Below are 24422 nucleotides of genomic sequence, written 5' to 3'. Positions count from 1 at the left end.
TACGGCATTTCTTGACCATCCCTGATTTTAAGACAATAGCTTGCATAGGGCCGCATCCCCCAGTTCCTTCTTTTTCATCTTGAAACTCCTAGGGAGCACTTGAAGAACACGATTCTGCTTCTGACTCCTGTACGGCATAGATAAACCATTTGCTAAGCCACCACACTGGCTTCTTACTCAGTCCAAACAAAGGTTTCCAATTTTTACTTCATCTAATTTCCTTGGTGGTAGGCTCTTGGCCTGGGTTCAAATCATTGCTTCATTTTATAATTCTTGAACTTTACCACCTGCGTGCACTGCCACCTTTTGTGTGTGCTAGACCTTGAGGGAGAAGGATTTTCTGTGTCTTTGTCGCCTACTGGTACATTTCAGCTCAGAGGAATGTAGCTTTTATTACCCCATAAGGTAATAATATGGGGGAGCAGGAAGATGGAACAGCAAGACACTGTAGAGACAGAGCGACATCTGTAGACTGGGCTGGTCTCCCAGTTACTGCGAAAGTCCAAGAGGTCACTCTGGGAGGCAGTGAACAATAGCTGGCTAAGTTTGATTTTTGCTATTTTTTAATTTAATTTTTTTTTGTGGCACTGGGGATTAAACCCATGGTTTTACACATGCTAGGCAAGCACTTTACCACTGAGGAACATCTCAGCCCTTTTAAAATTTTGTTCTGAGAGACGATCTCTCTAAGTTACTCAGGCTGGCCTGGGATTAGTGATCTTCCAGCCTCAGTCTCCCCAGTAGTAGAGAGAATTTCAGGTGCATGCCACCACACCCTGCAACTATATTTTGGGAATATCTGTTTGTTTGTTTGATTGATTGTTTGGGTGGGTGGGTGGTTTTTTGAGAAAGGGTCTTGCTGTGTAGCCCAGGCTGGCCTCAAATTCATAGCAATCCTCCTGCTTCAGTTTCCCCAGTGATTGGATTACAGGCATGTGCCACCTTGCTTGACCATTAAGAGACTTTTAAGGAGTAGTTTTAGAGTTGAGAAAAAGTACAGCCTTCCCGAATAGCCTCCCCAACCCCCTTCCCCACTAATCAGTTGTTCATATGATGACTTCATGCATTAGTGTGATCACATGTACACTTGATGGACCAGCGCTGATACACTAACTTAGGTCCCCCAGGTGTCACTAGGGTTCATGTTGCATTTTGCAATCTGTGGATTTTGACAAAAGAAATGAAATGTGCCCACCACGAAAGTATCATACAGAGTAGTCTCAGGACACTGAACATCTTATGTTTTGTCTGCGCAGTCCTCCTTCCAAATCCCTATCACCCACTCTGCTTTTTCACTGTCTCTGTAGCTCTGTCTTTTCAAGAATGTCATGTAATTGGGATCCTTCAGTACAGCCATTTGAGATTGGCTTCTTTTACCTAGTGCTATGCATGTCAGACTCTTCGTGTCTTCTCATGGGTCAATAGTTAGTGCCAATGAGATTCTGCTGTCTGGATGCTCAATTTATTCATCCATTCATCGAATGAAGGGCATCTTGGCTGCTTCCAAGGTTTGGCGGTTGTGAATAAGACTGCTATAAACATCCAGGTACAGATTTTCAGCTTTGTTGGGTGAGTATCAGGGTGTAAGACAGCTGGATCTTACTGTTAAAGTACATTTAATTTTGTATAGAACTTTAAAACTTTTGTCCAAAGTTGTTAGACCATTCTCTACTTCCTCAACAAAGGAGGACAATTACTATTGTTCTATCTTCTTCCCAGCATTTGGAGTTTTGGATCATTGCCACTCTGTGTGTGTAGGTATTTCAGTATGGTTTTTATTTACAGTTTCCCGATGACATAGGATATGGAATATATTTTCAAATGCTTAGCTATCTGAATATCTTTGTTAAGATATCTGTTAAGGTCTTTGGACCAATTTATATTGAGCTGTTTGTTTTCCTAAGATTAATTTTTAATAGTTCATTGTATGTTTTGGTCCATTATCAGACAGATGTTTTATAAAGATTTTCTTCTAGTTTTTGGCTTGCCTTTTTGTGTTCTTAACAGTGTCTTCTACAGAGCAAACCCTTTTAGTTTTAATGAAGTCCAATTTAAGCATTTTTCTTTTGTAGATCATGCTTTACATTTTAAAAGCCATTACCAAACTCACAGTCATCCAGCTTTTCTCCTGTGTTGTCTTCTAGGACCTTTATAATTTTGTATTGTACATTTAGATCTGTGACTGGAAATGGTATGAGATCTGAGATTGTATTATTATTATCATTATTATTATTATTAGCATCGTCTTTATTACTGTATTTTTACACGTGGATGTTCAGTTGTTCCAGCACTATATGTTGGGAAGACTTCCCTTTCTCATTGAATTGCCTTTGCTTCTTTACCAGGGGACGGTCAGTTACACATATGAGGTTCTATTTCTGGGCTCTATTTTGTTTACAGTATTCATTTAAATAAGTTTATTGTTGTTATTGCTGTTATTACCTTAAGTGACAATAAAATTTATTAGTAAGTCTTCTTGATTTGATTTCTTTGATCCTTAATAGCCTCATAAGATGGGGAGTCAGCGGAATAGATCATCCTGTCTCTTCTTTCTCTATCTCATAAGACTAGTCTATATCTAAATATATAGACTTTCCCATTAAAAGTTTTTGGGCCTGTTTCAACAAGTACAGATCTGTATATATTTCACAGGTAGTAACAGGTATCTATTTGACAAGATTTCTTGTTATGCCATGTATATATACTGAGTTGGACAAGAATCGAATCAAATTCAATGGTTAGCTTCCCTGTTAACCTTATGGGGAAATTTGATTCGATTCTTGTCCAATTCAGTTTGCAAACAGAATTGTAGAAAGAATTACGTTCCTGAATTGAGGTCCCACTATAAATAAATAAATCTATTCATCTATCTAAATCTTGTCTTTCACTGGCCACTAAGAAAGCATTGTTCTTTTTTATTTTATTTATTTATTTATTTATTTATTTATTTATTTATTTTGGTAGGGGATTGAACTCAGGACCATGGGCACTGAGTTAAATCTCCACCCCCAGAAAACATTGTTCTGTTCCAGTTGATAAACTTGAGGTTTTACCAGCAGCTAAAGTAGATTTTTCTGCCATGCAGATTTCATCAGAGGAATTAGCAGTGCGTAGAGTTGGGGAATGGGAGGGTAAAGTTATGAGCTTCTAGTGGGTAAAGGCCAAGGGTCTTTAAACATGCTCTAATGCCTCCTCCAAGCTCTTTCTGGCTTGACGGTGGTAGTACTGAGGTTGAAGAATCCTATTGTAGAGACGCAGATCTATTTATATCCATGCATGTGTTTCCTTTTACACACTGGCCTCTAGATAAACTGGGCTTCTGTACATTTAATGTCTGTGTCTAACAGCTGTGTGGAAACTTGCGGTATGGTTTAACATTCAGCAATCTTTGAGCTGTCTTAGGCTCAGTTCACTTTTCTTGATTTCATAATAGTTTCTGTCATGTTACATGCATTTTATGGAAGCTACTTTAATTCTTACCATGGAGCATAAACACATAATTTTATGTGCATGAATACAGGTGACTGGATTGTTGATCATAAAATTCTGAGTCTGAAACATAGATGCTGTTTAGTGACACTTCTTGGGTGACTTTGTGTGCGTAATCCAGGCTCTGCTTCTGTTTTCCCCTTCAGGTCCTTAAGTGGCCTGGCTACTCCCATGCACCAGTTTCTATGAGCTCATCTTGTTTTCATCATGTTCCCTTTTATTGTTAAGAGAAACAAAACAAACAAGCAGGAACCCCCACTTGTTTCCGCGATCCACTCTCTTCCTCTGTGAAATTTCTCAACTATGGGTTACGCAAGTGGAGATGAGCCCTGAGGTAGGAAACCATGGCCCGCTGTGATGGAGGTGTTGGCGGCCCTCCTGAGTGGTCCCTCTGACCACTCCACGTGCTCCAGGTGCCCACCTCCTTCTCTGTCCCCCACTCGTTTCAGCGGCTGAACTTCCATATCTGGGTCCATTTCCTCCGTTTCCCCCTGTGAGGTCCAGGGTTTTCCTCAGGTCTAGTAAAAGTCTTCAGGACTGATATTTCTATCTTCAAATTCTTCGCAAGGACCCTGGTCCCAGCTGCCCCCTCTCTGAGTCAGAATGTGGACATCTGAAAGTCTCTGGCCCTGAGTTCAGCTTCTCTTACTTTGTTTAAAGTTTTAAGAAGTTTTCCACTTTTGTGTTACGTAGCTCGTCTGCATCACGTATTCCATGCCAGTAACACAGGCGAGCTCGGGCTGCAGCGTGGCCACTCCTGGTACCTTGGCCTGCCTGCTTACCAGCTGCTCCCCTCAGGAGCCCACAGCTCAGAGCTGTGACCCAGCCTGCCATGAGGGGCCAGCGGCGCAAGGAGCCCCGAGGTGGGCCTGACTGCCACCCAGCACTCCAGTTGTGTTTTACTAACATTAAAGTACTGTGTGCAGGAGTTATGCAAATAAAAGCGAAGTCATCAAGGTCAAGCTTCTTTTGACCGTTTCTTTGTTCTGAACATTGTAATGTGCATACTGTATACAATTCTCCATGCAGAGACCAGTTCGTCTAACGGCCTAGTCATAGGGATGGAACTCAGTAGTTAAACGCTGAGTATCTGTATAATATCTATCATTATGTCTATGTAGATATAATAGATTACTTATATTTGGTACTTTACATTAATTTATACATACATACTATATATGCATAATTTATAAATGCTATACATATATGTATTATAAATACACATATATGGGTATATTATATACATATAAAACATTGTATTTTATATACATAGATACAACTTGTATATTTATATACGTATAATAAAAATACACTACATGCATACATATAATGTCTTCTCTTTTTTTCTTCTTTTTGGATGGTACAGGGAACTGAACACAGAACTTTTGAACTAAGGTGCATCTTCAGAACCCCTTTTTAAAACAAACTTGATAAATCACTAAATTTCCAGGATAGCGTCCAATTTGGGGCCCTCCTGCCTCAGCTTCCCAGAGAACTGGGAGTATAGGCATGTGCCATAATACCTGACTTTAAAACGTAGATTTTGATGGAAAAATTTAAAACAACAAAACTACCTGTAACCCCTCACTCTGGGTGAACATTATATTTTGGCATTTATTCCTTTTTCCTCACATAAAAATGGTATTATGATATATATATATATATATGTATATATATGCATATATGTATGTATATATATTTTTTCAGATATATATATATATATATATATATATATATATATACTACTTTTTTTTTCTTTCTTTTAAATATATTGTGAGTATCCTTTTCATGTCTGTGTGTGTGTCTGAGTGTGTGCTGGGGATTAAACCCAGGACCTCTCACATAGTAAACAAGTGCTCTACAGCTGAACTACATCCCCAACCCTAAGAATTTTCAAAATCCTGAAAATATAAGGATTTGTAAAGTAAGAAATAAGCTAATAAACTAAACTACAGAAATAATCATATCTCCTATTAAAACTTAAGCTACTAATTACTGTTATCTAAGTTAATTCTGTCCTAAGCAGACTCAACTCTTAGCTTTTAAAATTAGGACATTCCTTAGTAGACTACATAGAAATTCTCAAAAGCTTTTAAAATAATTATATTTGATAGGAATTACTGTATAGTACTCCTAGACCATTAAAATGACTCCAACTAACCATAATTGTTATAATCTTATGCTGTTAGAACTATCCTGCCTAAAAAATTACATATGCTTCACAACAGTTAAAAGATATAAATTTTGGTGACTTGATCATCTTAAAACTTGAAACACTGAGAGGAATGGCATTTGGTAAAATCAAGTTTAGAAACTGATCTGTTTGTACATGACCAATGACATTATTTGACAAATGGGCATATTTCTGTGTGGTCTTTGAAACAGTGCCCCAGTAAGTATCCTTTTATGCAAAGATTTGTGTATCCTATAGTAATTTCTTAGAACTAGTTTATTCCTAGCAGTGACAATGTGGGGTTAAGAAGGGCATGTGTGCCAAAGGTCTTTAAGGATTGTATCATTTACCCTCCTATATCAAACCCAGAGATTGCATTTCATGGGGAGAAAATGGGGCCTGGGGTAGAGAACACGGTTGTATACCCCGCTAGAGCACCTCCCATGGCTGGAGGCATCACCCACCTTCTAACTCCTCTGCATATCTGTGTCCTTGTCTTCTTGTCATCTCCTCCAGACCAGAGCGAAGTTACTCTCCTAATTTCTGTGCTCTAGAAACCTGACTCCCAGTCTTTACCTCATACACCTCTTTAATTACTTGTCAGTTCTTTTCTGAACCCACTCTAGTAAATTCAGTGATTAAAATCATTAGTAAATTAGTGATTAAATCAGTGATTAAAACTGTACTGAGAGCTATGTTAAGGCTGTGATAAATGCAGAGTTTGCTGTGTTTGCGTGTCATTATTTCAGGACATCGTAGTATCAGCCTGACTTTCCCTGTTCCTGCTAAGCACCTGTGTCATAGATAACCATAATCCGTTTATCCTCCTGTGGCTGTGTTCCTGTCTTGTGACAAATGAGAAGTGGCTTCAAACCACAGGGAGGTTCCGCAAACATAAGACTTGCATTGCAAAGGCATAAAATAAATTAATAAAAAGAAAGTCCATTAAATAAACACAGTCTTTACCTACTAATCAAATATTTTAAAATTTTAAAATCAGTAAAAATAAAGAGGATACAAACTTCACTGTGTCATAGATCTCTTTTTGTAATAGGGCATTTTAAGATTTAATTTTTATTAGTCAAAATGTATAACTCATCTTTAAATGTCCAGGTCAGTGGTTTTGTATTTCCCACATTGTGAATCACCGTCACTATCTAATGGTGGAACCCACCACATTCTATGTCTTGCCAAATTTGCTCTCTGCCATTGAGCTGTGGGGAGAAGAAAACACATTTGTGACTGTTCTGTCATCAGCCCTTAGAAGAGCAACAGACAGAGGAAACATCCTTAATAATCCTTAATTTGCCAGCAGTAGCCAAATCTTTTCGGGTGAAATAGCTTGTCTTCTACTTTCTACTTCTTGTTTCCCTTCCACTTCTTAAAAATGTAAGCTTAGCTCCTCGTGTTTCTCTTGCTCCTTGCTAGGATGCTATCTGGGTAGGGACAGGATTGCTTTCTGACTGCTCAGGAAGAACCCACCAATTCTTGCCATCTTGTGTGTGGCTCTGGTTTGGGGGTAGTCTGGGTCATAGATTGATTGTTGAGATTTCACTGGGGCACTCCTGGTCTGGGGGACAGTATACTGGCTTCGAGGAACTTTTAGATCCCCCGGGGAACCTTGCACAGGCTGGGACAGAGGAGCCCCAAGACGCTTCTGTCTCCTTGGTCATGACAGTCTCCTCCATGCTTCTCCCAGTGTCAGACATGAATGATGCTAGAAGTGGATCCCTCCTTCAGACCTGGAGACTCCCTCTGTGTCTAGGACTGTAGGCCCTGTACTCACCCAGAGATTTCTAAAGCTACCTCTCAGCCCACAGTTAAAGCGAGTGAGGACTAGCAGACCTCTTGGTTGTGGGTTCTATCTCAGTCTTCCCACTCTTTCCAGAGAAGTAGCTTCGTGTAAACCCTAACTTCCCCCTTTTGGGGGGCCTGAAGGCTCAGCCTCACGCACAGACTGTAGGTGGCCCATGTAATATGAGAAGCTGTGTCCTCTGAGGGATTACCAAATATCCTGGTTTAACACCCCAATCTTGTGCCTGTGACCTATAGCATTTAAACCCTAGAGGCTGCAAATTTTACAGTTGGACAAACAGAAAACCCCAGTCTTGAGTGAGATAATTGGAGGGCCCTCTTCAGGACTAAGAAAGGACCTGTTTCTCTCTTTGCTTTTTGTCTTACACCTGAAAGAAAGTATTGAGACAGAAGAGTCAGAAGTGTACCAGGCTCTCCTCCTTGTGAAAGCTTCTCAAGGAATCTAGATGTTCCCCATTGTTTGCCTAACAGTCACCAACTCAGCAGTGCCCAGGGCAACCTCAGCAGCCAGTCTGTGGCCCAGACCAACACAGCAAGACCGCAGGTAACATTCCCAGCTTAGCAACAGAGTCAGCTCCAGGTTTCAAGCAGATTTTATGCAGTAAACATCTCAGAGAAGGCATATAAGAAGAGAAATCTTAAGCAGAGACTCTGACCACATGATTTTCATTCCTCTCCTTTAAAGAGGAGTTTGAAAATCTGACAGAAGACTGAGCTACTTTTAGATAGGAATTAGTGGGGTCAGCTGCAGAGTTTTGTTCTGTCTGGTACGTTGTCATCTTCTGTCACCCCTAGAGTAGCACGGAAGCTTTTCTGATAGGGAAAAAAGCCTCCTGTCAAACTACCTATCAAAGTACTGAACTACCTGGGTGCTTTGATGGGTAGTTTGGAGAAAGCATTGCAATTCTTTGATAGTCTCATTTCTGACAGTGAGGTAGGAAGGGAAGCAGTTGAAGTGGGTCAGACTGAAGGTTTCTGCCCTGGTGGGCAAAGTAAGTCTCTTAAATGATAGAATTGGTACTGGAGTGCAGGGACGTGAACTGGAGGGCTCTGCTGTAGGATGAATTCCTCAGATGACCCCTGGCCAAACTAGAAACTGGCTTTGAAATTGGAGATCACTATGGTGTGGAATCAGTGCCATGGCGTTGTTTCCTTGGACTGCCATTCTCTTTTATCTTTCTAAGCTCCATAAGGTAGGAAACTGTTGGAGGTGAGGCTCCCTCCACTAAGAGGCACTCTTGGGAGGAGGGTAAAGAAGTACCCTTTAACAACTGGGATCTCATCTGATTAAAAAGCTTTTGCACATCAAAAGAAATCACCACAGAGTGAAAAGATAATCCACAAAGTGGGGAAAATTTTGATCAATAGTCCCTCAAACAAAGGATTTATATCTAGAACATGTAAAGAATTGACAAAAATCAACCCACCCCCAAATTCAAAGATGCAGTCCAGAAATGAGCATTGGAAGAGAATATGCACTTCTAAGATGATGAAATACAAGTGGCAAATAAATATATGAGAAAATGTTCAACACTGCTGGTCATTCAAGAAATGCAAATTAAAACAATGCTGAGATTCTGTCTCACCCCAGAAAGAATGGCTGTTATCAAGAAGTCAACCAGTAGCAACTGCTAAAGGGGCTGTAGGGAAAAAGGTATCCTTCCCTACTGTTGGTGGGAGTGCAGACTGATACAACCACTGTAGAAATCAGTGTGGAGATTCCTCAAAAAATTAGGCTTAAAGATCCCATTTGACCCAGCTAATCCCTTCTCCGTATCTTCCCAGAAGAACTAAAAATACACCACAGCAATATATGTGCACCCATGTTTACAGTAGCACAATTTGTCATAGCTAAATCTGGGAAACAACCCAAAATCCCATCAGCTGAGGAATGGATAAACAGGATGTGGTCTTTTTATACAATGGAATACTGCTCAGCCATAAAGAAGGATAAACTGGAGAGTTTTATAGGTAAATGGATGCAATTTGAGATCACATTCATAAATGAAATAAATCAGATTCACATCTGAAACATCTTAATGTCTCCCCGGTATGAGAAATTGAAAGAGTAAATAAGGTCTAAAATGTACAACAGATTCTGTGAAATGGGAAGAAATTGGCAATAATAAAAAGGAACTAGGATGGGCGAAAGGGAAAGGAAAAGGGAAAAAATGCAGGTTAGTTGTACTGCTAGTGTTCCTTAGTTCACTGAGAAGGAAGGTTTGTGCTAATAGTGTTTGGAGAATTTTTGATGCCCTCATTTGTACTCTGAATAACTACTTTAAAGATAGCAATACACAGCATATTAACTATTGTTATTCTCCTATTATCTTAAGAAATTTTGTTTTACTGTTTTCCATAAAATAAAATTATATATAACTTATATATATATAAATTATACTATATATATATATATATATATATATATATATATATATCTTTGAAGCCAGATGAACCAAGTTGAGTTGTATCTGAGACCCTGTATTCTTTGGTATGAGCTCCACTTTCCTCATCTGTGAAGTGCACGTCCAGAGCACTGACCTGTCCATCCCTTTCCTCTCCCTTTAGTACTTTGTCTCCAGACTCAGGGGCATTCACAGTCACTATGCTCCAGGGTACACTTGGTGTTGCAGGGTCAGGAGGGAGGAGGTCAGACTGCAGAGCCTTCCAGGAGCCTTTGATGAGTGAGTCACTTGTGCTGGGAAGATCCAACACCATTCAAGCGTTCCATATGGGAAGGGGGAAAAGATACATTTGGTGGTTGCTACAATAAAAGGCAAAAATGTATGTCACACTAAACACAAGTCTGATACCAACACAGTTTACTTTATGGATTTTATAAGCAAGATATATAAGTCAAATCATAGTAACTTCATTTTAAAGTGTTAGGATCTGCAACTGTGTGAACAATTCATAGACTCATATTCTGGGATTCATAACCATAGAAGAGGTGAGAGAGAGAGGAGGGGAGGGGAGGGGCGTGGAGAGGAAGGAGGCTTTAGGATACTCTGTTTTCCTTCATAGGTGAAAAGTGACATCCGATGTTCAATTTTGGATTCCTTTAAATTCTGCTAATGTGAATGATGACTAATTTTAAAACTTTTCTGTGGCACAGAGGAGAAGGCTAGCTACAGGGCAGAATACCTGCTAGTTTGTGCAAATTTGATGCAAGATTGATAAACATCGAGATGGACTGCATATAACAAGCAATGCCAGTGTGACCATCTTGGTGCCCCGAGGAGGTCCCAGAAGCAGAGTCCAGGTGCACAACCCGTTTGTTGACAAGTGAGCAGTCTCTAGGCTCTGTAGGGTCCACAGCAGAGGCTGTAGGGTGGTGACAAGCAGCTTCAGCCTGCTGTTCAGTCTGCTTTTCGTGGTTGCTGTTTTTTTGTTTTGTTTTTATTGGCAGAGATTAAACCCAGGGCCTTGTACATGCTAGTCGAGTACTCTATTACTAAGCTATATCCCCAACCCTTTTTATGTTTATTTTGAGTCAGTGTCTGGCTAAGGTTGCCCAGGCCAGTTTCAAACTTCCAATTCCCCTGCCTTAGCCTCCCAAGTCGCTACGACTACAGACATGTCACACATTGGGTTACTTTTTGTTCTAAATCGTTCTTTTACATTTTTTAAGAGAATAAAACAAAATAAAACAGTAAGGAAAATCAGAACAGTACAATGCAAGCAACACAGGTCTTCAAAACAACACAACAGGAAATCAGCGTGTGGCTACTATAATGTCTCTTGTTTTCTTCAAAATAGCTACCCATACCTTCACATATAATGAAATCAAATAATGGAAAACAGACTAAAACAAATCAAAACAAAAGAAGGAAAGCATTACAGGACTTCAAAACCAGCTAACAGGAAATGAACAATGGTTACTATAATGTCTTGTTTTCTTCAAGACAGTTGTCCATACCATCCCACATAATAAAATCAAATAAAACACAACAGATAAAACCAGTCACAACAAAAGAATACAGGCATTATAGGACTTCAAAATAAGATGATAGGAAATCAACAATGGCTACCATAATGTCTCATTTTTTTCAAAATAGTGTTCATACCATCACACAGAGTAAAACAAAACAAAACAAAACAGAATAAAACCAATTAAAGAAATGAGTGAAAGCATTGTAAGACTTCAAAACATGATGATAGGAAACCAACGATGTTTACCATAATATATCCCATTATATTCCAAATAGCTGCCCATACCATCAGACAGAGTAAAATCTAACAAAACAGGACAGAACAAAGCTAAACCTAACAAAATTGTGAAAACAATACAAGAGTTCAAGACAAGAAAATAAGAACTTAACAGTGGTTACCACCTTCCCCTCCTAGGTGTTTCCGCCCCTATCACTTTTATAATATTTATTGAACTTCTTGGATCCCACTAACTCCTTCTGTTTTTTATGCTAGGGTTCACTCCTATGAATTCAAAACCATTTTATCCATGAACATAATCGACAGTTGCATCCATTTACCTACAAGAGCCTCCAGATTATCCTTTGTGCTGGGGAGCTTTCCATTGTATGAAAATACCATAACTTTCTTTTTTTTTTTTTTTTTTGAAGAGTAGAATATATTTATTGAGAGAAAGAAAGCTTCTGTCTGAAGACAGACAGAAGGGGTCCCGAGCAGGTGTCTTTTTGAGGGATTTTTATAGAATTAAACCATGGGTTTAAGGTGGGGAAAACTGGGAACTCACAAGGCCGATGGGCATAAGGTGGGACATAACTATAGTTAGGCAATAAAATCAATCTTTCTTATCCGTTCCTGTGGTTGATGGGCAAGTTACTCTTGCTTTTTATTGGTCTTCTGGCACATGGAATATTTGTTTTCTCTCCTTTGATTTTCAGTCTATGAATTTCTTTTTGAGTTAAATGTGTTTCTCGTATACAGTGTATTGATAGATCTTGTTTCTTGATCCACTCTCCCTCTGTTTCTTCTTATTGCTGAGTTGAGGCCATCTACATTAATGGTTATAACCAGCACACATTGGTTTGTCTCTGCCATGCTACCCTCCTGCTGTTGGCCCTCTATTTTTCCCCTTCATTCAATTGTCTGTCCTGTTTGGGGATCCTCCTCTGCTGCTGTTCCTGGAATCATGGTCATCTTTCTCTCTAGAATCTCCTTTAGCATTCTCCGTAGGGTTGGTTTGGTGGTCATGAATTCTTTCAGTTGTTCTTTATCATGGAAGTATCTTATTTTTCCATCAATTTTGAAAGATGGTTTTGTGGGTACATCTATCTGGGTTGAAAATTGTTTTTGGTTTTTTTTTTTTTTTTTTTTTTTTTTTTTTTTTTTTTTTAGGATTTGAAACGCTTCACTTCAAACTGTTCTTGACTCAATGGTTTGTGTTGATGTCTGCTGTGATTCTGATGGGTTTTCCTTTATAGGCGATCTGTTTCTTTTCTCTAACAGCTTTTAATATTCTCTTCTTAAGCCGAATTTCTGGCATCTTGATTATTATATGTCTGGGTGTAGATTTGCTTTGGTTATGGCTAGTTGGACTTCTATAGACCTCACTTATATGCATGCCAGATCCATTTCCCATGTTTGGGACATTTACTGCTGTTACTTCTATAAATAGTCTTTTTCTTTCATTTGTGTTGACCCTAGCTTCTTCACTGATACCTATCACTCTTAAATTATTTTTCATCATTTAAATTATTTTGCATCATTTTGCAGCCATTGAATTGTTATTTCCTGGTTCCTTGTTATTTTTAAGAGATCTTTCCTTTCATGATTTCTAGCTGCAGTCCTGTATTCAAGGTCTGATAGTCTATATCTTCAGTCTCTTTTCAAGTAGTTTTGCCAGCTTTTAATCAGCTTTTTAATTTCCTGTATATCTCTTTGAATGTGTTTCATGCTTGTAATTCTTTTCTATACTGTCCATTCAAGGTTTCCACCATTTTCCTATGCTCCTTTTTTTTTTATCTGTCTTCTTTAGATATGCTGAGAAATTCTTTCATTATGTTTGTGATTTCTTCCTTTACCTGAGACATTATTTCTACCAGCCTCATGAAGTTGTTTCTTTACTTCAGTTGCTGTCCTCTCAGAGATTTCAGGTGTGTGACTTCCATTTTCTACCATGACTGTGTCTCCCAGACTTGTCCTGTATGGGCTGGAGGTCTGAGCTTGCCTTTTGCTCCTTCATCTTACATTCTCCTGGGTTTCTCCCAACAAGCTGGTTGTGGGGCCCAGGGACTTCCCACATTGGCTGTCCCTCTGCGGTGTAGGGGAATGGAACAGGCACCTGGGTCTCTCTGTCCCCAGGTTTACAAGGAGGTAACAGGGTGTGGAGGGGGTTTCTCCAAGCCTGTGCAGCTACTCTGGAGCTTCCTTGATGGCCAGGGGTGTGTGGTAGTGGGACCGCTTCTCTCAGCCTGTGTGTCTACATCAGGACTCGCTCGATGGTGGCAGGCACACAGGGGTGTGTTTGTCTAATTTTCCCACTGAGTGATGGCTGCTCGAAGGAAACAAGGGCCTCCAGTGGTGGCCTGCAGGTGCAGGTGGCTTACCTGGCTCCCACTGGCTGCCTCAAAAAGCAAGCCTTCTGATGGGATTACAGGCATGTGCCAGGACATTGGGTTACTTTTTGTTTTAAATCACTTGTTTAATGTTCAAAGGTCCTTGACCAAGAAGGAGCCACCACTGGTGGATTTGTGTTCTCATGAGAAAACTTCTGGAAAGAGAAGTCACCAGCCTCTCTTTGTTGCAGCTGCTGTGTAGATGTTGATGTGTGTGTCCCTCATGAGCAGAAGGTCACCCAGCTGCTTGGATCTCTTCAGACCATAGGGTTGAGCATTCCCAGGGAACTTCCCAAGGTTGTTTTGCATGTAACCTTCAGTGGTTAGGACTATTTTAAACCGAAGACTCCCCATATAAAATGTGCCTTTATTTGCTGTTTAAAAGTGTACTGGAGGTATTGCCAGCTATGTATCATCCACAGCACTTATGTCTACCATCATGAAGAGCTCAGTCCTTTTCCTCTCTGCTGGGTGATTCATGTAACCTCTGGCTCTTCCTGTCAGCAAACTCGGGCAAACGTGCAGTCAGTTACACAGATGTATTACCCACGGTGTGACCATATTCACACTCTGCTCTTCTTGTTGCTCCTCATTTTGTTTCATTTTTTTAACCTCATTATTGACTTTTTTGTGATAGAGCTTCATGTCCATTTGAGTAAGGTAGGCTATGAAAATAAGTTCATTGTTAGCATTGTTAATGAAACACAACTTGCAAAATAGCTATCCTATAGCAAAGCACTAAGAGTGCAGGCTATGGAATTAGTGCTGACCTTAGACCTTGGACCACAGTGGAGTGTGAATGAGGCCCAGCTCTTCCAGTGCTTAGCCACTCACCGAACCTCTCTAAGCCTCTGTAAAGTAGGCATAAGTATGCCTTAAATGAGATGCGCATCATGTGATAAATGCTTAATTAAAAAATGCTGAAGTGCACCTCATTGCAAAGTGTAGTTCATAGAACTTGGAAATGTGCAATTGCATTCTTAGGGTTTGTCAGGCTTGGATTGCATATTCTAGTCTTCTGATAACTTCATGCAGCTTTGGGAGTTAAAAGACCTGGTTAGTGTTAGGGCTATCATAACAGAAGGGCAGAGGACTGCCACCACACGATAAGAAGTGCTCTTTAGGGTTTCTTTCTGAACTGCAGGGCTTCAGACATGAGATCTGTTCCTGATGGGCTGACCATAGGCCAGCTCTGTCTAAGCCATGAGGTCGTGATAATTCTCCATAGAGAGTAACATTTCTGTTTTTTATCTATGATACATATACTAGGTTCTCAATTATCGGTGGTGATAGCCAGCAGGAAAAAATGATGATCCATTAGTAGTGGGGGTCTTGGTTGACACCCTGAGTCCACCCATCTTTTTTTTTATTTATTTCTTTATTTCCATCATTCCTGTTCTCAAGACCACTGCCCTCTGGCTATAGCCTTCATCTCTTCCTCTGCACCATTTGGATTCTAGGGCGCAGATTTTCCGTGCTGACTCACACTTACCTCCTCATTTCCTATCGTTCTCTTTTGGAGCTAGAGGACTCTTGCTTCATTCCAATTAGAGAGATTTCTGTGGCTCTTTGTTGCCATAAAGCCCGGGCTCCTGACTTACCACCGACAGGGTGCCAGACAAGGAACTTTGCCTATGGTATTTCTGGCCATCAGGCACACTCAGACGCTCTGCTGGGTTTCTAACATTTCAGTGAATGCTGTTTTACAGAATAGTTCTTAATATCCTCATATCTTCTCCCATCCAACTTTGTGCTTTGAAATTTTCAGATCTGCAGAAAACAGGGAAAGAATATCCTCTTCTCTAGGTTCACTAATTTTTAAACCTTTGGACCCATTTGCTCCACCCTCCACCCCTTGTTGTGACTGAAGTGTTAAAATTTGCTGAGGCCTTCACCCTTACCCTCCCCCAGACACCTCCAGCTGCACCTTCTGCCATGTAGGGGCCCCACACATCCACAGTAATTGTCACCAGCCAAAGTCTAACAGCTCCCTGGTGTCTTTCTCTGACCAACTCAGACTCTCCCAGTTACCTCATCTATGTGCTTCCAGTCCTCTGGCCCTGGGATTCAGTGAAGGTCCACACATTAGCCCCCTAATATCTCTGTCTCTGTCTATCTGTGTCTCTTTGTCCCTGCTCTGTCGGTCTGTCTCCCTCTGTAGTGGGGACAGAGCCCAGGGCCTCAGCCATGCTGAGTTACTGGCTGGCCCTGCAGTCCTTCCGTATGGAATACTTTAACTTCTGCCCCTCCCACAGACAAATCCAGCTACTCATTTTAGTGCATAGAACATTCTAGATTTATTCAAGGTTCTTATTCCCCCTCTCTGTCCTGTGTTTCCTGCAAACCTGAAGTGAGTTCTAGAGACCTCTGCTTCACTCCTGTATTTTAAAATGATAACCTGAGGTGGGTTTCGCCCCTTTGTTTTCTCTCCTGTACCTTTTGGTCCTAATGACCTGATAGCTGTCCAAGTATGGCAGCCCAAGCCACTCAACCCAAGTCAGCTCCTCCAGTAGCTGTGCTCTGAGCACCTTCTGTGAGTGCTGTGTTAGGGCTGGGAACACTGGGCAGCCCGGAGATGGCTGGGGTCCTAACCCCTTCCGTTCTAACTGGAGAGTGGACTGGAAAGAAATGATGGAACTAGGTGGGCAGATGACCTGTACCCCTAGCTAAGGGCACACCTGTACCCTTAGCACTCTGAGAGGTTGGGGCAGGAGGATCACAAATTTAAGCCCAGTCTGGGCAGTTTAGCAACTTGACAAGATCTGTTAAAAAATAAAAGGTTTCTAAAAACGGCTGGGGGTGTAGCTCAGTGTGAAGGCTGTGGGTTCAATCCACAGTACCACCAAAAAAAGAATGCAAATCATGTGATGGGCGGACCATGCTCTTTCTTTCACTTGTTTGGGCAATAACTTTGTGGAGGATCTGAGGAGAGAGACTCAGAGAGACACACAGAGGCAAGGGGCCAGGTGCAGGATGGAAGGGACGCTATGTAACGGAGGGGTACAGGATCAGCCAGGGGGACCCACCCTGGACTCCCCTGCAAAGAGCTTGCCACGGGCATAGGGTTCGGCATTTCCAGGCCTTTGCTTTAACATATTTATTCATTTATAAAGCACTGTGAGGGCTGATCAGTTAGGAGAGGTAGCTAGAAAAAAGAACGCACATGCTCATTTACAAAGCAATCCTGAAACTCATCTTGCGGATTCATAGACCTTCCTTAAATCCCTTTTCCAGTTCAGAAACTTGGACTTACAGAAAAAGGAAAGAGTGCTGTTTTAAATTTTAAAAAAGTACTTGCTTCCCCTTTATTTTGGGAACTACCCCTGGCTGGTTTCAGAAAGAGGCGTGGCTGTCGTTTAGAGCTTCATACCTAGCAAAGAGGATGACAAACAATTCCTAGTCCCCAGGTCAGCTGGGCACCCGGCGGAGAACAAGGCAGAGAGCCGGTGCAGTGGCAGCAGGGCAGTAGGCCACAGTTCTGAGACAGCCTGGGGTTTCTGAGCATAGCTCCTCCCCGGTACTGACTGACTCACACCGTTTCTCCTCTGCTATAAGAACTGGCCCCCAGATTTGACAGTGATCCAGAGTGGAGAATACCATGCCCCCACTGAATTGCTCCAAAAGAATTTCCTAGAATGTGTGCAGAGAATCTATTCCGTAGGAATCGCTGCCCTGTGAGACCTTCTGATGGAAATCATAACAGATACTTTGTCTTTAAAGTGTAGGCTCAGCCTGATGTGCATGGGATGTCAGGGTATAAAAATCACGGCACCAGCATGGTGCCCAGTGTGTCTCCTCCACCCCAGGCCTTCCCTGCCTGCTTCTAGAGGACAGGGCTTCATGTTGAACTGGCTCCTGAGTGGCGGCGTCATCATGTATTGCTGCTGCAGATGATGTTACTTCTTCCCGGAGCCCCCTTGCAGACTTTGTCACCTGGCTCAGGTCCCTCCTGTCTCGACACAATGGAGCAGCTCCTTCCTGAAGCTTCCCTGACCACCTGCTTCTCCTCTTGCCAGACTTAGATGTCTTTTCTTGGTCTTGTACAGCCATCCTGTCATTCACTTGCCCCCTTACCATAATTTAAATTCATAGTCTTCACCACAAAAATACAAAAATCTGAGCCAGGGATACAGTCCAGAGGCATCGTTCTTTGCCTGGCAAGCATGAGGTTCTAAGGTTGATTCCTGGTACCCAATAAAACAGAACAAAACAAAACAAAAATATTTAGAATAGGAATCATAATCATATCTGGATGACAAAAAATTGATGCTCAATCAATATTTATGAATGAATGAATAAACAAGCAAACTTGTTTGTATTTGTGTATGGTAAAGAATGAAAATATATTCCTTTTACTCTCCCTTAACGGAGAGATTTCTAATGGCTTGCAACAGTTCTGGAATAGTAACACAATATCATTGTTTTTATATTCCAACAGGAAATATGGGATGTATAAAATCAAAAGGGAAATCCAATCTGAATGGCGATGAAATAGATTTGAAGACTCAACCAGTACGTAATACTGACCGAACTATTTATGTGAGAGACCCAACGTCCAATAAGCAGCCAAGGCCAGTAAGTAGATAGTCTCAGGGGAGAATTCCCACCGCAGGATCAAAGTATGGCTGAGATATATAATCCCCCATCTGTAATATATGCATGCAAATAATCACCTTGATTATTCAGCCCCCAAATAACTTCTGATATGCTTCATAAAGTAATCATTTGAAGAACATGTAAACAGTTTTAGGAAAACTAAGCCAATTATTGGACAATAGTTACGCATTTGGTCACATTCTCCTGTGTAGAGAAAACCATCTTTCTTGTTACTGGTGGCTTAAGATAGGTAATAAAGCCCGTGTGCACAGGTGGGACACACCTGTAATTCCAGTACTTAGGAGCCTGAGGCAGGCGGAGGATTGCTAGGAGTCTGAGGCCAGTCTATAAGACACAGTGAGTTCAACATGAAGTACATATCAAGACCTAGTCTCAAAACCAGACAGACAAAAAAAGATAACAAAATTAGCCCCAGAGTCTGAAAGCAAGAAGAAACACTGGATTCACATCAGAAGCTAAAGTAAGTTACACTATTAAATGAACATACATGATGTTTCTGAACATACAGATTATCATTCCAATATGTAACATGACAAATAAAATATCTCTTTGCCAAGTGTATAAGATTATTAGTAGCTTTAATAGTTTATTGATGATAAATACATATCAGTAAATTTGTGAGTGCGTGATGCTGAAAATGGACCCCAAGGCCTCTGACATGTGTGCCCAACCCCTCTTTATTTTGAGAAGGGCTCTCACTTAATTGCTAAGATGTTCAGTTTGGGCTATAACTTCCGGTCCTTGTGCCTCGGTACCCTGGAGTGCTGGAATTACACGTGTGCCACCATGTCCAGCTTTAATATAAAAATTTAAATACATTACATAAAGATGTATAGTTACTAGAACTACATAGTCTATAAATATGATGAACAGAAAATAAAATAAGAGGAATTTGAGCCACAGAGAGTCTTCTTTTAGACCTCAGAGGTCCCTTTCAAAACACCTACTAGTTTCTGGTACCAAATGCTATAGCTTTATACACTTTAAGCCCAAGATTTCTTGTTTGTTTGTTATTTTGGCTTTGTTCTTCAATGATGAATGAAGATATCCTTATTCAGAAAAACAAGACTCATGCGAAATTAGATCCATTTTCTCCTCTTGTTCAGTGTAAGGGAGATTAAAACTCGAGTTAGAGAGCAGAAATGTAAATGCATTGAGAACCTTTCAGTTTCCTCGTGTCCACCCTGAGTGTTTTCATATATACCTTCTGTGGTCACAGATGCCGTCACTTCATGAGCCAGTGAGTATGGCCTCTGTGACCAAAAATGACACCCTTAGCCTCGCTAGATGCATGCCATGGACTGATTGTAACTGGGCCTAAGGAAGAGGTAAAGTCAATGGCTGCAAATCCAACACTCTAGGAAAAGTTTTAAAGAAAGGTCTAGAGCAATGGTATGAGAGTCATGCACAGTGTATGTCTTTTGGCCAAAAGGTATTACACGTAATAAAAAGGTATTAAAATGTGTTGGGTGGGAAACCATGTGCCTGTAGCCCCAGCTACTCAGGTGGCGGAGACAGGAAGATCAAGTGAGCCTATGAGTTCAAGACCCAGTTCGGGTAACAGTGAGATCTTGTTAGGGAAAAAAAATTAACAATGTTTGTCAGTTACGTCTCTGATATTTGCAAATCCTCATGCTGCATTTAATTAGCTTCTCCTCTAATTGTTGCTTCTGAATCACATAAAATAAATCATATTTCTTAATTATGCAAATCTAAATGGCTAAATCTTTTAAAAATCTATATAGAATTTCTTTGAGTAAGTCTTGAAGGATAATATTAAACCCATGGATTTTCTGGTCTTTCAGTGTGATAATTTTCCCTCCTCACTGAATTAGAGATTTTACAGACTGAAATTCATTAAAAAATTAAATTTAAGTATTATCTATTTTCTTCCCATTCCATGAAATCGCTTTCTCAAGGAAACAGAAAACTTCACAGCTGGTGGTGTAGGCAGCACCTTCCTAGAAGAGGCCACGAGACCTCATGGGCCTCGCTGTGACACTGGCAGGAAGAGGTGGCTGTGGTGCCTTCAGGTCCTCCCAGCTGCTCTCTCTCTCTCTACGCTATCCGGGGATGCCCTCTGTGTCCACAGTGGAATCTAGGTCAACTCAAGAGGACACTGGCTAGGATCTGCTCCCAGCTGCCAGTGACAGCCCTGGCCACACGGCTTTCAACAAGTCCAGGAAACGTTGAAATGTTCTGGTGTGATAATCCTGCGAAATTATCAGGGCCCAGATGCTTCGGCCTTTCCTTCTCTGTCCCTTGTGTTTGGTTTCCATGGCTGCAGGGGCTCCAGCCTTCCCTCGTGACTAAGCAGAGAGAAGAAAGCAAGAGCTGCTGGGCACTCCCTCCGGGTCTGCGTGGGGGCTTGCAGGAGGCCGCTGAGCTGGGCAATTGCCACATTAAATAATGTGAAGTTCTGTTACCAAATAAGAGGGAGAGCTACAAGGGGGTGGCACGTAGCAGCCGCCGCCCAGAGCCCTGTTCAGTGTCCGCCAGCACAGCACGGTCCTTCCAGAAGGAAGATGGCGTCTCTTGCAGGTTGCAGTCTCACTCCGTAGAATTTTCTCTGTGTGCTGTCCTCAGTGCACTGACTCACTTAGCTAATTCACACACACCCGCTGCTGTTAGGAAAACGATACGCAAATGCACATGAGTAGAAAAAGCTAAGTGTAAATCATTTTTTAAACAAATATTCTCTTGTAGGTTCCAGAATCTCAGCTTTTACCAGGACAGAGGTTTCAAGCTAAAGGTATGTTTTCTTAGCAACATAGTTAATGGTTCTTCCTTACTGTTAGAGCCCCTAAGATTCATCATCCAGGATGTTTGTATTTATTTTTTTGTGGGAAAAATATATAAAGTGAAATTTCCCCCTTTAACCCGTTTACTTGGCGAGTTTGGTGGCACATTTTGTGTATCATTCACTCATCGGTGGACATTTGGGTCACTTTTGCCTTTAGGTATTGAATGATGAACACAGGTACATCATTTTACTATTGGTATATCTTTGCAGTATATAATAATTACACTCATTTGGGGGAGCTGGTACACACTCATACTGCATCTCAATCATTGCTGATTCCCTCTGGCCTTCCCTTCCCTCTTCTTCCTTCTCCAAATCTCTTTCTCATCTTCCCCAAGTCTACCTACTTGTTTCCTTGTTTCCTATCATCTTTTATTTTGACTTCAAATTTTTTACATTTTGCGTTTCTTATATAAAAGAAGCCATAAGATATTTGTTACACTGATGTACTTAGCATTATGGTCTTGAGACACTCATTTTCCTACAAAAGACTCAGATTTACTCTTCTTTGGGGCTGAATAGTCCTCCATTGTGTGTACTTACCACATTTTCTCTATCCATTCATCTGTTGATAGGCATATAGGCCCCTTCCGTAATTTAGCTATAATTTGTGAGTTGTGCTGCTATACATATGGGTACGCATGTATCACTGTGGTATGATGACTGTAGTTGTTTCAGAAAGATACTGAGAAAAGCAATAACTGAGTCAAATGGAATTTCTATTTTAATTTTTGAGGCATCTCAATACTGATTTCCATAGTGTTTATACATTTCTGCCAGCAATATAGAAGGGCTCTTTTTCCCCACAACCTCGCCGGCATTCAGGCACATCCTTTCTTAAATACAGAGTTAGGACTGCAGTTCTGGCAACGTGACTTCTCACAAGGAATGCTGTGCACAATCTGCAGAGCGCCTTCCTGCGGACCTCAGCTCTCCCTCCTGCAGGCAGGAAAGGCGAGTCTGCACCCTGCTCCCGTGCTCTTCAGAGCCTCCACATGTTCTTTGTGCCACATAGGAATTATCACATCATTTCTGCTGATTGCATCTTAAAAGCTTTTGCTTGTGTCCTTCATTTCTAGATCCAGAGGAACAAGGGGACATCGTAGTGGCCTTGTACCCGTACGATGGCATCCACCCGGATGACTTGTCTTTCAAGAAGGGAGAGAAGATGAGAGTCCTTGAGGAGTAAGTGCACCCAGGTGTCTGCAAGAGACCCCTCTGTTTTGCTCCTAGGGTCAGAATGACCCCCAGACCCCCTTCTTGTAGTGGGTGTGAGATCCCCTAGCCCCTCAAGTGCCCCTGAACCTAGCAGCAGAAGGAATAGGGCCAAAGGCATCTCCCTGAGGGTCCTGCTGTGAGCATTCTCCCCAGAGTTCAGAGAACTTCGACACAGAGACCAGCTGCTCCAACACTGTTCTGCCTTGGGAAGTTTGGGTGTGTGTGACATCTGCAGGTTACTTTAGGTGGCTATTTTAACTGGGTCTTGTTGCTCAGATGACACTGGGTTTACATCTCCGCTGCTTAGATTTCCTGGGCTCGGTGCTGCTGCCGCAGCAGCATACTGGGAAAGCCCTGCTCAGCACATGACACTTCCAGGAAGATGCTTGGACGTTTTCTTTCCTAGTCTCCTGCGTGTGACTCATAGACACATGACCTTCTCAGGCTCTGAGGCACCGGGCAGCATGAAGAATAAGGAACTCAGATTATTTTAGTTCTAGCTTAATTTTCCTACCAATTTGGTGTGAAGTATCAACCTGACCTGACGCACTGGGTGAGGAACTCTGTCATTAAGGAATGGTTGAGAGTAAGATTGCTTTTGGGTTGAGCCCAAACTTGAGCTGAAACGTGGCCCTTCCTCTGGATGACTGTGTGACCTGGTACATCTACAGTTATGAGATGGGAATGACAGTCCCTGAATCCTGGGGTTATCACCAGCATGGCGTATGTGTGCATTGCATGTGTGTATGTATGTGTGTGTGTGTGTGTGTGTGTGTGTGTGTGCATGTACAGCTGTTGTTGGGCATCACAGGAGATGGGGCTCCAGGGGCCCCTGGGATACTAAAATCCAAAGATGCTCAAGTCACTTACATAACATAGTATTTGCATAAAAACTCCATACAGTCTCCTCTTTACTTTAAATCATCTCTAGTGTATTATTTCCTTGACTTCTGTTCCTGTAAGCACCCTAAGCATTTCCCAGCTGGCCTGGAAGAAATGACAGATATTTCACTTCTGCAAGATAGGATCCATTTTTACCAACCTCCTTTAGTGCAGTGCTGAGGCTGAGCACCGTGACCCACATTTAAGTTGTGAGCCTGCTTTTCTTGGCTTCCACCTCTAAACAGTTTTGTGACATAAAGAGGAATTACTTTTCCCAGTGGACTCTGTCCCTACCCTCCCTCACCTTGCAAATAAATACCCTAAGATAGTTGCTGCTCAGCCCTTGAGTCTTGAATAAAAGCACTTTTCTGCGTGTGTTTTTATTCCAGACATGGAGAGTGGTGGAAAGCTAAGTCCCTTTCAACCAAGAGAGAAGGCTTCATTCCCAGCAACTACGTGGCCAAGGTCAACACCCTGGAAACGGAAGAGTGAGTCCCTGTCTGTTGTCACCTCTGAGGATGGGGTTCACTGCACTGAAGTGCCTGTTTATTAGCGTCCTTTACCTTCCCTGAAACTGACCACCCTGTGAAATGTTAAACTGTCTTCACAGGTGGTTTTTCAAGGACATAACCAGGAAAGATGCAGAACGGCAGCTGCTGGCACCAGGGAACAGCCCGGGTGCATTTCTCATCAGAGAAAGTGAAACCTTAAAAGGTAGGAAGTCGTTTAGGGTATCTTATAAACACTACTTAGGAAACCCATTGTTTGGAAAATATCCTAGAACTACTAAAAAGGGGATATAGTGGATTCTGGAAGTGAAAGTTTTAGACTTTGATAACAATAAACTCAAATAATTCATCTTGCTACTAAAAGGAACGCAGGTGTA

At 41.5% G+C, this 24422-nt stretch overlaps 1 protein-coding gene across 3 annotated transcripts in view; it reads left to right on the top strand.

Annotated features, from left to right (window-relative positions):
* The window catches only part of Lyn (LYN proto-oncogene, Src family tyrosine kinase), a 112179-nt gene that overhangs the window by 35303 nt on the left and 52454 nt on the right, over nt 1-24422 (top strand). The window contains exons 2-6 of one of the 3 annotated variants that reach the window (XM_063258485.1): nt 18455-18528; nt 21340-21385; nt 22516-22621; nt 23926-24024; nt 24147-24250. In XM_063258485.1, the coding sequence (XP_063114555.1) occupies nt 18460-18528; nt 21340-21385; nt 22516-22621; nt 23926-24024; nt 24147-24250 (424 nt within the window). In that variant the 5' untranslated portion in view covers nt 18455-18459. Of the gene's footprint in view, nt 1-18453; nt 18592-21339; nt 21386-22515; nt 22622-23925; nt 24025-24146; nt 24251-24422 lie in introns of those variants that run through there. The other 2 variants (XM_063258484.1, XM_063258486.1) reach the window with 2 other exon arrangements.

Source organism: Cavia porcellus, unplaced genomic scaffold (assembly GCF_034190915.1).
Source record: "Cavia porcellus strain 051 isolate PalLab524CR breed Dunkin Hartley unplaced genomic scaffold, mCavPor4.1 scaffold_11, whole genome shotgun sequence".
Classification (NCBI taxonomy): domain Eukaryota; kingdom Metazoa; phylum Chordata; class Mammalia; order Rodentia; family Caviidae; genus Cavia; species Cavia porcellus.
Note: the sequence above shows the minus strand (reverse complement) of the source record. Positions and strands in the feature narration are given on the sequence as shown.